Genomic DNA, 16,078 nt, shown 5'->3' with positions numbered 1-16,078 from the left:
CATGATAGGTTTTCTCTTGCCAAACATCGAGGGAAGAATCTCCTAGCATGGCGTATCCAACCTTGGACAGAGGCAACCTCTATGTCCCCACATAGACCATATGTATAATTGCAGTCTCTTGTACATCTGTAAACAAGCATCCTCGTCCTCCATGATGTCTTTGCCTTTCCACTCTGTACAGAATTCAAAGACAATATGTGTTCAGCATAGGAACTGTAAACAATGTACAAAAAATGTAGTACAGCATGATAACCAACATCATTCATTCAATGCAGTGCAGTAAATGGATGGCTGAGAGTTACAAATGTTTATGCAATACTATGAAGTCATACGTATTTTACAGTACATTACTGTAATGCTAAAATATTCATTAGATAGTTGCATACCTGTTCTCATTTCTGAAGGTTCGAATTATAGACGCCACTGTAAATCGACTCAAATCGGGCTGGATTCTCAGTCCAGCCTCTCTCATGGTCAAACCGTGGTTGATCACATGATCAACAAATTTTGCCCTAATCTCATTAGAGATGCCTCTCCTTCCTTCTCTTCTTTGCCTTTGCCCTCGTCCTCATCCTCATCCTCTTCCTCCTACTCCTACTCCTCTTGCTCTCTGTCCATTGTTGGCATCCATTGTTCAAAACAGGTCATCTGACCTTTGATCTATTTATAGGCCTATACTACAGTAAAGCAGTGATTGGTTAGTGATCAGTTAAGCTATAAGTGTTTGCACATGTGAGGAGTGTGTGTGTGACCTGGTGAATAAGTGTAGCATTTTGATTGGTTGTGTTTGGAAAAGGAAAGCAAGTCACTTCCTGTTAGATTTTTGTGTTTTAGGTTGAGAATTGTGTGTAGTATTTTGAAAAAAGTGTTTTATGCAATTGACAACTGAGTCAAAGGCTGAGAAATAGCTTATGGTTTTTCACATATGGTGTGTAGTTTTGCACTTTGAGTGAGAGGTTTCAAAAATCGTGTGACATGAAAAGATTTTATGTGTAAGCAGTTAGAAAAAACTGTAATACACATGGGAAACTGTTGACCGTGGAAAAGCCCAGCAATGTTGCAGTTCTTGACACACACATATCCGTGCACCTGGCATCTACTACCATACCCTGTTCAAAGGCACTTGAATATTTTGTCTTGCCCATTCAGCTTTTGAATGGCACACATACACAATTCATGTCTAAAGGCTTAAAAATCCTTCTTTAACCTGTCTCCTCCCCATCAGCTACACTGATTGACGAGAATGTAACATTAATAAGGGATCATAGCTTTCACCTGGATTCACCTGGTCAGTCTACAGTATGTCATGAGCAGGTGCCCATAATGTTTTTAGATTCAGATGTACACACAGAGACACAAACACAGGAGAGAGAGAAATATATGCACACACACGCACACACGTCCGCACAGAACACAGGAAATGTCTGACACAGTGCTGATAAATATGCTCCAGTCTCAGTGTGCACTCCAAAACAGGAAACACTTCAGATTAAGGGTGCTCAGTATACACATATACAGGTACAGTACACACACACACACACACACACACACACACACACACACACACACACACACACACACACACACACACACACACACACACACACACACACACACACACACACACACACACACACACACACACACACACACACACACACACACACACACACACGACCTACTCTTTATGCCAGTCATAGATCTGGTGAATGTTCCCAAACACTATCTTGTCTTTGCCCTTCATGTCTTCTGGGATCCCCTGACTGGCCATGCTGGCCATGTAGCCCTGGGCAGAGCAGAGGAGACACATACACACATACATGCATAGATCAGTGCTGAGGGGTCACACACACCACCACAGGAAGGAAAATAGGGCTACTTCACAGAAGAGCATCTGGCTATAGTCATCTTTGTGTATATGGTAGAGAAAACAGGGCAACTGCTATGAAATAACAAAAAATGGAGACTTGAAGTGTACTTTAGATCATACAAATAACTAAGAAAGGTGTCTGCATCAAACATGGTAGATGATAGATTTGTCACACACCTCCACTATGAATCCCAGGTCGTCAACATACATCTTCTCTGTCTCTATCAGCTCTGTCAGCACATATCTGGGGAAAGGGGGGAGATAGAGAGAGAGAGTTGGCTGCAGTAAAAGAGGGCAGCCATTAAACAGTGTGACTTCTCTCATAACAGTGAGGGATGGGGTTCTCCCAGAGTGGAACCTGCACTTCCATCACACCGTTAGCTCTCATCATCATAGTAATTGCGCCCCAAATTACGCCCTATTCCCTATAGTGTGCTACTTTTAACAAGGAGTGCACTGTGTAGGGAATAGAGTTCCAGTTGGGGAGCAACCAGAGACTTAATGGCTGAAGCACCAGGAGCACTCAGATGCTGCATTATACTGTGGTGGAAAACTGACAGTCCAGTCCATTAATGAGATAGGGGCTATGAAGACTGGACACAGTGTGGGTTGACGTGGAGGTCACCACCACCTACATGCTCTTCTCTAAGGCACTCCTCCTGTCCTCTTCACTGTCCATTGTGGCTGACCATTGGCTTGTTGAGTCATCAATCAGGGAGGAGCCATCTTCTTCTTCCAAGAGAATGGTGGAAGATTGATGGTTCTGAAAGCAGAGGGCGGAGAGGTGAGCTCATGTATTCACTCCAGGTCCATTGACTATATGCTGCTGTACAAAGAGAGTATAGAGTCCAGGCCAGACAGACTGACCGACAGACAGACCAACAGACCGACCGAAAAACAGACCCTTCATTAACTGGACCTCATCTGCGGCTGGCGGCTGGTTCCTAATCCAGAAAGCAGACGTCCATGGGAATGTTAGCGAGGAAATAGGGAGAGTGCAGTACAAGGCCAGCACCCTGTGGGTTGTTCCAGGAGGGAGACTCCTCAGGAAAAGGACAGCATTCTGTTGGCTGTTCCAGGAGAGAGACTCCTCACTACTTATCCTCTCGGAAAAATACTGCCTGCTGTGCCACTCCAAACCCACAGTAATCCGATAGCAATAAGCGTTTTTCCATCTCTCTCCCTCTATTAATTTATCTCTCTCCCTCTCTCCTTTTTATTGAAACTGCTGAGGTTATTTTAGAGTTTTACATGTACTGGAGAGAGTGAGGGAGGTGTTGAAAGCGAAATGATGAATAGAGTCAAATAGTCAGATACACAAAGGGAGAACGAGGGGTACATTTTGTGTGCCAGAAAGGGGTTCCCTAGGTCATTGTTTCCAAACTCCATTCCTCGAGTACACCCCACAGCATACAGTGCATTTGGAAATTATTCAGACACCTTGGCTTTTTCCAAATTGACTTGCATTACATTGATCAAATTAAATTGAATCCCTCATCAATCAACCTACACACAATACCCCATAATGACAAAGCAAAAACAGGTTTTTAGAATGTTTTGCAAATGTATTAAACATTTTAAACTGAAAGAGTTCAATCTTGGTTTCAGCAGACAAGAGAATTTTGTTTCTCATGGTCTGAGAGTCCTTTAGGGGCCTTTTGGCAAATTCCAAGCAGACTATCATGTGCCTTTTACTGAGGAGTGGCTTTCGTCTGGTCACTGGAAGGAGCTCTGTCAGAGTGTCACTCTACATCTGGCGACGACAGAGATGGTCGCCTCGCTTTGCGTTTTTAGGAAACTATGCAGTATTTAGTTTTTTAAAGTATTATTTGTTACACTGTTACCCCAGGAAATCTTAAGTCATATTACATACATCTGGGAGGAACTATTGGATATAAGAGCAACGTCAACGTACCAACATTACGACCAGGAATATTACTTTCCCGAAGCGGCTCCTCTGTTTGGTCCGCCACCCAAGACAATGGATCGGATACCAGCAGGCGACCCAAAACAACGGCGCCCCAGAAGGGGCAGACGGAGCGGTCTTCTGGTCAGGCTCCGTAGACGGGCACACCGCCCACCGCTCCCGAGTATACTACTTGCCAATGTCCAGTCTCTTGACAACAAGGTAGATGAAATCCGAGCAAGGGATGCCTTCCATAGAGACATCAGAGATTGTAACATTCTCTGTTTCACGGAAACATGGCTCACTCAGGATACGTTATCAGAGTCGGTACAGCCACCTGGTTTCTTCACGCATCGCGCCGACATAAACAAACATCTCTCTGGTAAGAAGAAGGGCAGGGGTGTATGCCTTATGATTAACGAGTCGTGATGTGATCATAACAACATACAGGAACTCAAATCCTTTTGTTCACCTGACCTAGAATTCCTTACAATTAAATGCCGACCGCATTATCTACCAAGAGAATTCTCTTCGATTATAATCACAGTCGTGTACATCACACCCCAAGCAGACACCTCGACGGCCCTGAGAGAATTTCATTGCACTCTATGTAAACTGGAAACCACATATCCTGAGGCTGCATTTATTGTAGCTGGGGATTTTAACAAGGCTAATCTGAAAACAAGGCTCCCTAGATTTTATCAGCATATCAAATGCGCGACCCGGGCTGGAAAAATTCTGGATCAATGTTACTCTAACTTCCGCGACGCGTACAAAGCCCTCCCTCCCCCCTTTCGGCAAATCTGACCACAACTTCATTTTGTTGCTCTCAGCAAATAGACAGAAACTAAAACAGCAAACACTCGTGTTCAGGTCTGTTCAACACTGGTCCAACCAATCTGATTCCACGCTTCAAGATTGCTTCGATCACGTGGACTGGGATATGTTCCCGGATAGCGTCGTACAACAACATTGATGTATACGCTGATTCAGTGAGCGAGTTTATTAGCAAGTGCATCGGTGATGTTGTGCCCACGGTGACAATTAAAACCTTCCCCAACCAGAAACCCTGGATTGATGGAAGTATTCGCATAAAACTGAAAGCGCAAACCACTGCTTTTAATCGGGGCAAGGTGACCGGAAACATGACCGAATACAAACAGTGTACCTATTCTCTCTGCAAGGCAATCAAACAAGCTAAGCGTCAGTATAGAGTCACAATTCAATGGCTCAGACACAAGAGGTATGTGGCAGGGTCTACAGTCAATCACAGACTACAAAAAGAAAACCAGCACCGTCGCGGACCCTGATGTCTTGCTCCCACACAAACTAAACAACTTCTTTGCTCGCTTTGAGGACAATACAGTGCCACTGACACGGCACGCTACCAAAACCTGCGGTCTCTCATTCACCACAGCCAATGTGAGTAAAACATTTAAACATGTTAACCCTCGCAAGGCTGCGTCCTCAGAGCATGCGCAGACCAGCTGGCTGGTGTGTTTACAGGCATATTCAATCAATCCCTATCTCAGTCTGCTTTTCCCGCATGCTTTGAGGGCCACCATTGTTCCTGTCCCCAAGTAAGCTAAGGTAACTGAGCTAAACGACAATCGCCTCGTAACACTCACTTACGTCATCATGAAGTGCTTTGAGAGACTCCACCCTACCTGATACCCTAGACCCACTCCAATTTGCATACCGCCCCAATAGGTCCACAGACGATGCAATCACAATCACACTGCACACTGCCCAAACCCATCTGGATAAGAGGAAAACCTATATAAGAATGCTGTCCATCGACTACAGCTCAGCATTTAACACCATAGTACCCTCCAAACTCGTCATTAAGCTTGAGACCCTGGGTCTCGACCCCGCCCTGTGCAACTGGGTCCTGGACAAACGGGCTGCCCCCAGTTGGTGAGGGTGGGAAACAACATCTCCACCCCGCTGATCCTCAACACTGGGGCCCCACAAGGATGTGTTCTCAGCCCTCTCCTGTACTCCCTGCTCACCCATGACTGCGTGGTCATGCACGCCTCCAACTCAATCAACAAGTTTGCAGAAGACACTACAGTGGTAGACTTGATTATCAACAACAACGAGACGGCTTACAGGGAGGTGAGGGCCCTCGGATTGTGGTGTCAGGAAAATAACCTCACACTTAACATCAACAAATCAAAGGAGATGAACCTCAGGAGGCTGAAGAAATTTGGCTTATCACCAAAAACACTCACAAACTTGGGGGCAAACTACCTGCCCTCCAGGACACCTACACCACCTGATGTCACAGGAAGGCCAAAAAGATCATCAAGGACAACAACCACCCGAGCCACTGCCTGTTCACCCCGCAATCATCCAGAAGGCGAGGTCAGTACAGGTGATTCAAAGCTGGGACCGAGAGACTGAAAAACAGCTTCTATCTCAAGGCCATCAGACTGTTAAACAGCCATCACTAACATTGAGTGGCTGCTGCAAACATACTGACTCAAATCTCTAGCCACTTAATAATAAAACATTTGATGTCATAAATGTATCACTAGCTACTTTAAACAATGCCACTTAATATAATGTTTACATACCCTGCATTACTCATCTCATATGTATATAATATACTCTATATAATCTACTGCATCTTGCCATCTCTATTTAATACATGTATCACAAGCCACTTTAAACTATGCCACTTTTATGTTTACATACCCTACATTACTCATCTCGTATGTATATACTGTACTCGATACCATCTACTGCATCTTGCCTATGCCGTTCTGTACCATCACTCATTCATATATCTTTATGTACATATTCTTTATCTCTTTACACTTGTGTGTATAAGGTAGTAGTTGTGGAATTGTTAGGTTAGATTACTCGTTGGTTATTACTGCATTGTCGGAACTAGAAGCAAAAGCATTTCGCTACACTCGCATTAACATCTGCTAACCATGTGTATGTGACCATTAAAATTATATATTTTTGATTTAAAAAAATATATTATAATAGTTATTTGTTTTGATTTGAGTGACCATCGGGTTCCTGGTCACCTCCCTGACCAAGGCCCTTCTCCCCCGATTGCTCAGTTTGGGCGGGCGGTCAGCTCCAGGAAGAGTCTTGGTGGTTCCAAACTTCTTCCATTTAAGAATGGCCACTGTAGCCCCTGTGTTCTTGGGACCTTCAATGTTGCAGAAATGTTTTGCTGCACTTCCCAAGATCTGTGCCGTGACACAATCCTGTCTCGGAGTTCTACGGACAATTCTTTCGACCTCATGGCGTGGTTTTGCTCTGACATGCACTGTCAACTGTGGGACCTTATATCGTAAGGTGTGTGCCTTTCCAAATCATGTTCACTCAATTGAATTTACTACAGGTTGACTCCAATCATGTTGTAGAAACATCTCAAGATGATCAATGGAAACATGATGTAGGGCTACAAGTTAGGAAACACTGGCCTAGGTGATATCAGGCTGAAATAGTGAGAGTCTTCACCTCATACACAGGGTCATCTAGAATAGGAATACGAATATAATCTTTTGTTTCTAAGCCGCCTCTGTATTTATTTGCACCACCACTCAATCCCTCTCTCTACCTTACTACACGAATCCTCCCATTCAGTCAGTTTATGGAGAATCCCTCTCTCTACCTTACTACACGAATCCTCCCATTCAGTCAGTTTATGGAGAATCCCTCTCTCTACCTTACTACACGAATCCTCCCATTCAGTCAGTTTATGGAGAATCCCTCTCTCTACCTTACTACACGAATCCTCCCATTCAGTCAGTTTATGGAGAATCCCTCTCTACCTTACTACACGAATCCTCCCATTCAGTCAGTTTATGGACAATCCCTCTCTCTACCTTACTACACGAATCCTCCCATTCAGTCAGTTTATGGACAATCCCTCTCTCTACCTTACTACACGAATCCTCCCATTCAGTCAGTTTATGGACAATCCCTCTCTCTACCTTACTACACGAATCCTCCCATTCAGTCAGTTTATGGAGAATCCCTCTCTCTACCTTACTACACGAATCCTCCCATTCAGTCAGTTTATGGAGAATCCCTCTCTCTACCTTACTACACGAATCCTCCCATTCAGTCAGTTTATGGAGAATCCCTCTCTCTACCTTACTACACGAATCCTCCCATTCAGTCAGTTTATGGAGAATCCCTCTCTCTACCTTACTACACAAATCCTCCCATTCAGTCAGTTTATGGATAATCCCTCTCTCTACCTTACTACACGAATCCTCCCATTCAGTCAGTTTATGGAGAATCCCTCTCTCTACCTTACTACACTAATCCTCCCATTCAGTCAGTTTATGGAGAATCCCTCTCTCTACCTTACTACACGAATCCTCCCATTCAGTCAGTTTATGGAGAATCCCTCTCTCTACCTTACTACACTAATCCTCCCATTCAGTCAGTTTATGGACAATCCCTCTACTTTACTATGGAGAATCACGAATCCTCCCATTCAGTCAGTTTATGGAGAATCCCTCTCTCTACCTTACTACACGAATCCTCCCATTCAGTCAGTTTATGGAGAATCCCTCTCTCTACCTTACTACACGAATCCTCCCATTCAGTCAGTTTATGGAGAATCCCTCTCTCTACCTTACTACCTCCTCCCATTCAGTCAGTTTATGGAGAATCCCTCTCTCTACCTTACTACACGAATCCTCCCATTCAGTCAGTTTATGGAGAATCCCTCTCTCTACCTTACTACACGAATCCTCCCATTCAGTCAGTTTATGGACAATCCCTCTCTCTACCTTACTACACGAATCCTCCCATTCAGTCAGTTTATGGAGAATCCTCTCTCTACCTTACTACACGAATCCTCCCATTCAGTCAGTTTATGGAGAATCCCTCTCTCTACCTTACTACACGAATCCTCCCATTCAGTCAGTTTATGGAGAATCCTCCTCTACCTTACTACATCCCATTCAGTCAGTTTATGGAGAATCCCTCTCTCTACCTTACTACACTAATCCTCCCATTCAGTCAGTTTATGGAGAATCCCTCTCTCTACCTTACTACACTAATCCTCCCATTCAGTCAGTTTATGGAGAATCCCTCTCTCTACCTTACTACACGAATCCTCCCATTCAGTCAGTTTATGGAGAATCCCTCTCTACCTTACTACACGAATCCTCCCATTCAGTCAGTTTATGGAGAATCCCTCTCTCTACCTTACTACACAATCCTCCCATTCAGTCAGTTTATGGAGAATCCCTCTCTCTACCTTACTACACCTCCCATTCAGTCAGTTTATGGAGAATCCTCCCACCTTACTACACGAATCCTCCCATTCAGTCAGTTTATGGAGAATCCTCTCTCTACCTTACTACACGAATCCTCCCATTCAGTCAGTTTATGGAGAATCCCTCTCTCTACCTTACTACACGAATCCTCCCATTCAGTCAGTTTATGGAGAATCCCTCTCTCTACCTTACTACACGAATCCTCCCATTCAGTCAGTTTATGGAGAATCCCTCTCTCTACCTTACTACACTAATCCTCCCATTCAGTCAGTTTATGGAGAATCCCTCTCTCTACCTTACTACACGAATCCTCCCATTCAGTCAGTTTATGGAGAATCCCTCTCTACCTTACTACACGAATCCTCCCATTCAGTCAGTTTATGGAGAATCCTCTCTCTACCTTACTACACGAATCCTCCCATTCAGTCAGTTTATGGAGAATCCCTCTCTACCTTACTACACTAATCCTCCCATTCAGTCAGTTTATGGACAATCCCTCTCTCTACCTTACTACACGAATCCTCCCATTCAGTCAGTTTATGGAGAATCCCTCTCCTTACTACACTAATCCTCCCATTCAGTCAGTTTATGGACAATCCCTCTCTCTACTTTACTACACGAATCCTCCCATTCAGTCAGTTTATGGAGAATCCCTCTCTACCTTACTACACTTCCTCCCATTCAGTCAGTTTATGGAGAATCCCTCTCTCTACCTTACTACACGAATCCTCCCATTCAGTCAGTTTATGGAGAATCCCTCTCTCTACCTTACTACACTAATCCTCCCATTCAGTCAGTTTATGGACAATCCCTCTCTCTACCTTACTACACTAATCCTCCCATTCAGTCAGTTTATGGACAATCCCTCTCTCTACCTTACTACACTAATCCTTCCATTCAGTCAGTTTATGGACAATCCCTCTCTCTACCTTACTACACCAATCCTCCCATTCAGTCAGTTTATTGACAAGCACTCTCTCTCCCCTGGCCTCGTGCTGTCCCCCTTCGTCCTCCCTTATGCTCCCATACGTTGGCTCACATGCCCTCTCACTCTCTCTCCCCTGGCCTTGTGCTGTCCCCCTTCGTTCTCCCTTATGCTCTCGTACGTTGGCTCACATGCCCTCTAACTCTCTCTCCCCTGGCCTTGTGCTGTCCCCCTTCGTCCTCCCTTATGCTCCCATACGTTGGCTCACATGCCCTCTCACTCTATCTCTCCTGGCCTTGTGCTGTCCCCCTTCGTCCTCCCTTATGCTCTCGTACGTTGGCTCACATGCCCTCTCACTCTATCTCTCCTGGCCTTGTGCTGTCCCCCTTCGTCCTCCCTTATGCTCTCGTACGTTAGCTCACATGCTCTCTCACTCTCTCTCTCCTGGCCTTGTGCTGTCCCCCTTCGTCCTCCCTTATGCTCCCGTACGTTGGCTCACATGCCCTCTCACTCTATCTCAACGAACTGGCATCTCCATGTTCTCCTTTTCTTCTTCAATGCTGGGTAAAGTCCTCCTTCCATCACTTCCACCTATTCAGTGACCAGTCATGATAAACATCCCAAACTGACACACACACACACACACACACACACACACACACACACACACACACACACACACACACACACACACACACACACACACACACACACACACACACACACACACACACACACACACACACACACACACACACACACACACACACACACATGGGCGCTGATGTCCATAATGTCCGTAGTGCATTTGGCTCATGCTTCCTCATATCCTAATGTTACCACTGACAGGCAGCTCACAGACAGTAGGTATATTCACCAGTACCTAATCTGTGTTAAAGGGATGGCAGAGCTCCTGATGGACCTAGTGAAGCAGCCTATTCATGGCAGCTCAGCCCGGTGGTGTCTCTGCTGACCGTGGAGGGGAGGTAAAGGTAGGGCAGTGATGAGAGCCCTGAACATTTACATATTTATTGACCCTCCTGAGTCATGGAGAGTTTCAGTGGTCAGAATGTGTCGTTGTGTAAACTGTGGAGTTCTGGTAAAAGTTAAGAGGAAGGAGTGAATGAGTAGACATTTCTAGCCCTGGCCTATTCCCTCTATCACTTCCTAAAGCCTCCCTCTATTTCCTCTAATTCCTTCCTCTGAATTCTCCAGTCTCTCCAAGCCTGGTCTAGACTAATGCAAAATACCCTATTCTGAGCTCCAGTCCTCCTTTACCTCCCTCTTCCCTTCCCTTGACAGCCTGCCAGCCTTCCCTGGTTTCTGTTCTATCCACAATTACCCACTTCTCCTCCCTCCTCCTCTCTCTGCCCCTAGGTCTGCTTCCTACCCCTGTTCTACCCAGCACCCCTGTAGGCCCTTACTCTAACCCCCACACCATAGTCTACCATGGACCTCTACTCTACTAACCCCACTCCACCCACTCCACCCACCCCTCCAGTCCTTCACCCCCAGCCCTGACCCTGTTTTCAGCTCTCCAGTGAATCTGTGGAGGCAACAGGCTGTCCGGGGCTGACTGCAGCTTTGCTACTTGATCACTTCCAAATGCGGCCTGGAATAGCCGACACTATTGAATGGCTTTCTAAAGGTTGTTTCCCAGCTATCACATTTGGTTTCTTGGAAGTTGTGGGAATGTACGTTTTTGGGTTCCCATTGGTTGTGGAGACAAAGATATACATTTCCTGCCCGGAAAAATATTTTTTTAAAAATGTGAACGTTCTTAGAACTGAAGTGAACATTTTGCCTGTTCTGGGATGGTACATTTTTAGTTATATGGTGGTTCAGAGAATTTTATACTATGGTTCCCTGAAAGTTTTCCTGGGAGGTTTTATTAATGTTCTGAGAATGGTTGAGAATGTTCCAAAGCCAAGCAACTATCATGCACCCCTTACAGAATGTTGTGGGAAGGTTGTATGCAAAATAACCATAGGACAACCACTCTCTCACCAAGCTCTAAGAAACATACGGTTCTCAGAACATTATGTGGGTTAGTTTTAACCCACCAAGCATTTACAGATGGCAACGTCTTTTGGTTGTCTTTTTTTGGTGCAGTTTGGACCAGGCTTGATTTCAACGTCAACAAACGTCCAGTCCGACTTGCCTATATTTGACCCAAACATAGACGTATATAATTGGTTCAGGTTTGGTCCGGTCTGGACCGGCATTGCTTTCAATGTCCACAGACGTCTGGTCCGGACCGGCCTATATTTGGTCCAAACATACAGAATACAGTACATTACAGTACAGTACAGTACAGTACACAGTACGGTAAAGAAAAGTTGAATATAGTACAGTACAGTACAGTAAAGAAAAATAAAGTATGGTGTACTGTATTGTACCCTACTTTACTTTAATGTACTCTACTGAACTAAACTGTATTGTACTCTACTCTACTGAATTAAACTCTACTGTACTGTACTCTACTGAATTAAACAATACTGCACTGTACTCTACTGTACTGAATTAAATTACTGTCCTGTACCGTACCATACAGTACTGTACTGTTCTCCACTGTACTAAACAGTGCAGTACAGTACTGTGATGTTCAAACTTGGGAAACATAGCCTAGAAGTCTATGATTTTTTCAGACTTGGACACCAACCAAAATGTGTACTTGTTTGGGGGCGGGGCTCATTACAATAATACACAGCATACTTTGTAATGGTTTATTTTTACACTTACATTTCGGTCATTCAGTAGACGCTCTTATCCTGAGCAACTTACAGTACAGTCAGTGCATTCAACCACTGTATCACAGTCATAGCATGAAAATACATCTGTAACAGTTACAGAGTATGTCATTGTAGTTGAAGTGGTCTGTTGATTTAGTCTGCGGACTTGACTACTTCGCACATCATCGCTGTCAGTTTTAAAGCTTTTGAAAAGACGAACTTAAGTACATGGGACAAATGGGAGCAATAATAAATATTCTGTTGCAATCTTTAGTTGGCTCCTTTTACCTGTATTAAGAGGCTTGAAAAATGATTATGATATCATTTTTACTTAATTGAGAATGTATTTGCGATTTGGCCATGAAATAAATGACTGAAAAATATTTTCAACTTTCATCCAACACCTAAAATTCACCTGAGTTCAACATCCATAAAATACATACAGTACCAGTCAAAGGTTTGGACACACATACTCATTCAAGGGTTTTTCTTTATTTTTACTATTTTCTATATTGTAGAATAATAGTGAAGACACCAAAATCATGAAATAACACATGGAATCATGTAGTAACCAAAAAAGTGCTAAACAAATCTAAATATATTTTATATTTGAGCTTTTTCATAGTAGCCACCCAGCCTTGATGACAGCTTTGCACACTCCTACTAATTCCCCATGTGTTATTTCATAGTTTTGATGTTTTCACTATTATTCTACAATGTAGAAAATAGTCAAACATAAAGAAAAGCCCTTGAATGAGTCGGCGTGTCTACACTTTTGACTGGTACCGTATTTTCGACATCTGGAGAGGATGTCTTTTCACCTTTCATTCAGCACCTAAAATGTCATTTTGCTTACTGGGAAGGTGGTCGACAGGTTTCTCCTGTTTAGAGATAGAGGGAGAGAGTGTGTATTTGTGTGTGTTTATGTGTACAATGATTCACAAGGCAAATTTGTTCTTGGAAGTTAAGGCTTGGGTGAAGTTGAGCCAAATATACTGAATATACTGTACAGCATTCCCAGATTGTATTTGTGGGAGAAATAGTTTTGTATGATAAACATTAGAATTCTCCTCTGGTTTGGTTGATGACTCTAGCATTGCTTATGTGATCTGTTTCTGTGTTCATGCTCTAATTTCTTATTTTTTTGTTGCGTTAATCAATAAGCTGTTGCCCAGGTTACATGAGGAGAGACTTGTTGTTTCTGACTTTACATCTATTTATGGTCCATTCTCCTTTGCTTCCTCTGTGGGTCAGGATTCTCTCTTTCTCTCTCTCCCTCCCTATTTCTCTCTCTTTCTCTCTCTCCCCTCTCTCCCTTCCTCCTTATTAAAGATTAATGGGGGTTTCAAAGGGAGTTCTTTCAGCCTCAGTGCAAGTGCTTGACTAACAGGGACATGAGTGGTCTGACAGCTGTGTAGTCTCTCTCTCTCTGTTCTCTCAACCAACACAGAATCAGTCTTGGAGTACAGAGCTCTAACAAAGGACTGCAGTGTCCACTGTCTGCTCAGTGTGTGTGTGTGTGTGTGTGTGTGTGTGTGTGTGTGTGTGTGTGTGTGTGTGTGTGTGTGTGTGTGTGTGTGTGTGTGTGTGTGTGTGTGTGTGTGTGTGTGTGTGTGTGTGTGTGTGTGTGTGTGTGTGTGTGTGTGTGTGTGTGTGTGTGTGTGTGTGTGTGTGTGTGTGTGTGTGTGTACTCCTTACCAGACTATGTGTGTCCCTGTTCTGCAGCAGGTCAGATAGGTAGCTATGGCAGAGGGTGGGTGCTGGAGAGTACGCTGCTGGACTCACCAGACCATCATTCCACCCCTGCACATCACACAACATACACAACATAACACACACAAACACGCTTAACATATCCTGGTTACTTCGTAATGCATATTGTCGTTGGTAGAGCCAGGAGTCTGTCCTGAACAGGTGATGTATAACTAAAACCATAAACTGCAGTTTTATAAAAACCCTTGTGTGGTTTCCCAGGCTATATTTTGTATTTGTATTTATTATGGATCCCCATTAGCTGCTGCCAAGGCAGAAGCTACTCTTCCTGGGGTCCAGCAATATTAAGGCAATTATACTATAGCGAAGCCTCACCAGGTCTCCATCAGTGCAGGGGAGGATGGTGTAGTTCTCCCCCTGCTCCAGAGGCCTTCCTAGGGCCTGTCCGAGAGGTAGATGGGTAGAGGGTTGCTTCCCATCCAGCCTGTGGACCTGCCTGACTCCCTTCCCATCCCCTCCTCTCACACTCAGCTTGCAGACGGGCATGGTGAGCCATTTCTTCAGGGCACTGACAGAGTGCCGCGATCCCCCTGGGGAGGAGGGAGAGCAGGGTCTGGAGCTGCCCGAGGCCTGGGGGGCTATGGAGCCTACGGATGGGGTAATGCTGCCCTCACTGCCTGCCGCCGAGTATGACTCTACAGAGGAGAGAGAGAGAGAGATACATGTTTTGGTTATTCAGTTATTGAGGTTATTGAGTCCGACAAAAATGATGGATGGCTCCCACTTGGACTTGATTTAAGTGCAGGTTTTCCTGTTGGTTATTTCCTTTGAATACCTTGGAATTATAGACTAATGTAATAATATTACTCTACTAACTTCAGCAACCAGGCCCTTTTTCTAACCCACACAGAGCTCTCAGGTAGATATTGCCTTTCCACCTCACAAAAATGTGCTTCAATTTCCTGTTTTAAGCCGATAAAGTATTTCTACCAATGCAGCACAGGGAGTCACATGCTGGGACGAAATAAACCACATTCTTTGACTGTATGAAAGTGATAGGTGGAAACTCACTCCACAGAGTAAGGAAACAAACTAAGAGAACAAGATACTTCAGAGATGTATTTGGACAGTGTTTATCTACAGCAGCGCTGTCTGTTAGTTTGCTGTGTACTTACTACAGCACAATGGAAGGCAGTAGATGAAGAGAAGGGCACTGCTTCACTGAGTTTTAAAACAACCGATCACTCAAATATCGTTGCTTTAATTCCAGTCCATATAATGCAGTATAATACAATACAGTACAGTAATACAGTTCACACTCAAAAATCTTAGCCTTCTTGTCACGCCCTGACCATAGAGAGCTGTTTATTCTCTATGTTGGTTAGGTCGGGGTGTGATTAAGGGTGGGTTGTCTAGGGGAATTATATGTCTATTTTGGCCTGGTATGGTTCCCAATCAGAGGCAGCTATTTATCGTTGTTTCTGATTGGGGATCATATTTAGGTAGCCATTTCTCCGTTGTGCTTTGTGGGATCTTGTTTAGGTATAGTTGCCTGCGAGCACTACTTTGAGCGTCACGTTTCGTTTGTTCACTTTATTGTTTTTGTTCTTTAAGTTTCTCTTCCAAATAAAAGGGATGGAAACATACCACGCTGCATCTTGGTCCAATCAT

At 44.2% G+C, this 16,078-nt stretch overlaps 1 protein-coding gene across 2 annotated transcripts in view; it reads right to left on the bottom strand.

Annotated features, from left to right (window-relative positions):
- The window catches only part of LOC124003401 (rho guanine nucleotide exchange factor 25-like), a 67,168-nt gene that overhangs the window by 17,760 nt on the left and 33,330 nt on the right, over nucleotides 1-16,078 (bottom strand). Inside the window, exons 2-6 of one of the 2 annotated variants that reach the window (XM_046311630.1) lie at nucleotides 14,783-15,102; nucleotides 14,393-14,497; nucleotides 2,506-2,633; nucleotides 2,048-2,114; nucleotides 1,683-1,786 (exon numbers count right to left, since the gene is read on the bottom strand). In XM_046311630.1, the coding sequence (XP_046167586.1) occupies nucleotides 1,683-1,786; nucleotides 2,048-2,114; nucleotides 2,506-2,633; nucleotides 14,393-14,497; nucleotides 14,783-15,102 (724 nt within the window). The remainder of the gene's footprint in view (nucleotides 1-1,682; nucleotides 1,787-2,047; nucleotides 2,115-2,505; nucleotides 2,634-14,392; nucleotides 14,498-14,782; nucleotides 15,103-16,078) is intronic. The other variant, XM_046311631.1, reaches the window with a different exon arrangement.

The sequence above is a fragment of the Oncorhynchus gorbuscha genome, linkage group LG18 (assembly GCF_021184085.1).
Source record: "Oncorhynchus gorbuscha isolate QuinsamMale2020 ecotype Even-year linkage group LG18, OgorEven_v1.0, whole genome shotgun sequence".
NCBI classification, from domain to species: domain Eukaryota; kingdom Metazoa; phylum Chordata; class Actinopteri; order Salmoniformes; family Salmonidae; genus Oncorhynchus; species Oncorhynchus gorbuscha.
Note: the sequence above shows the minus strand (reverse complement) of the source record. Positions and strands in the feature narration are given on the sequence as shown.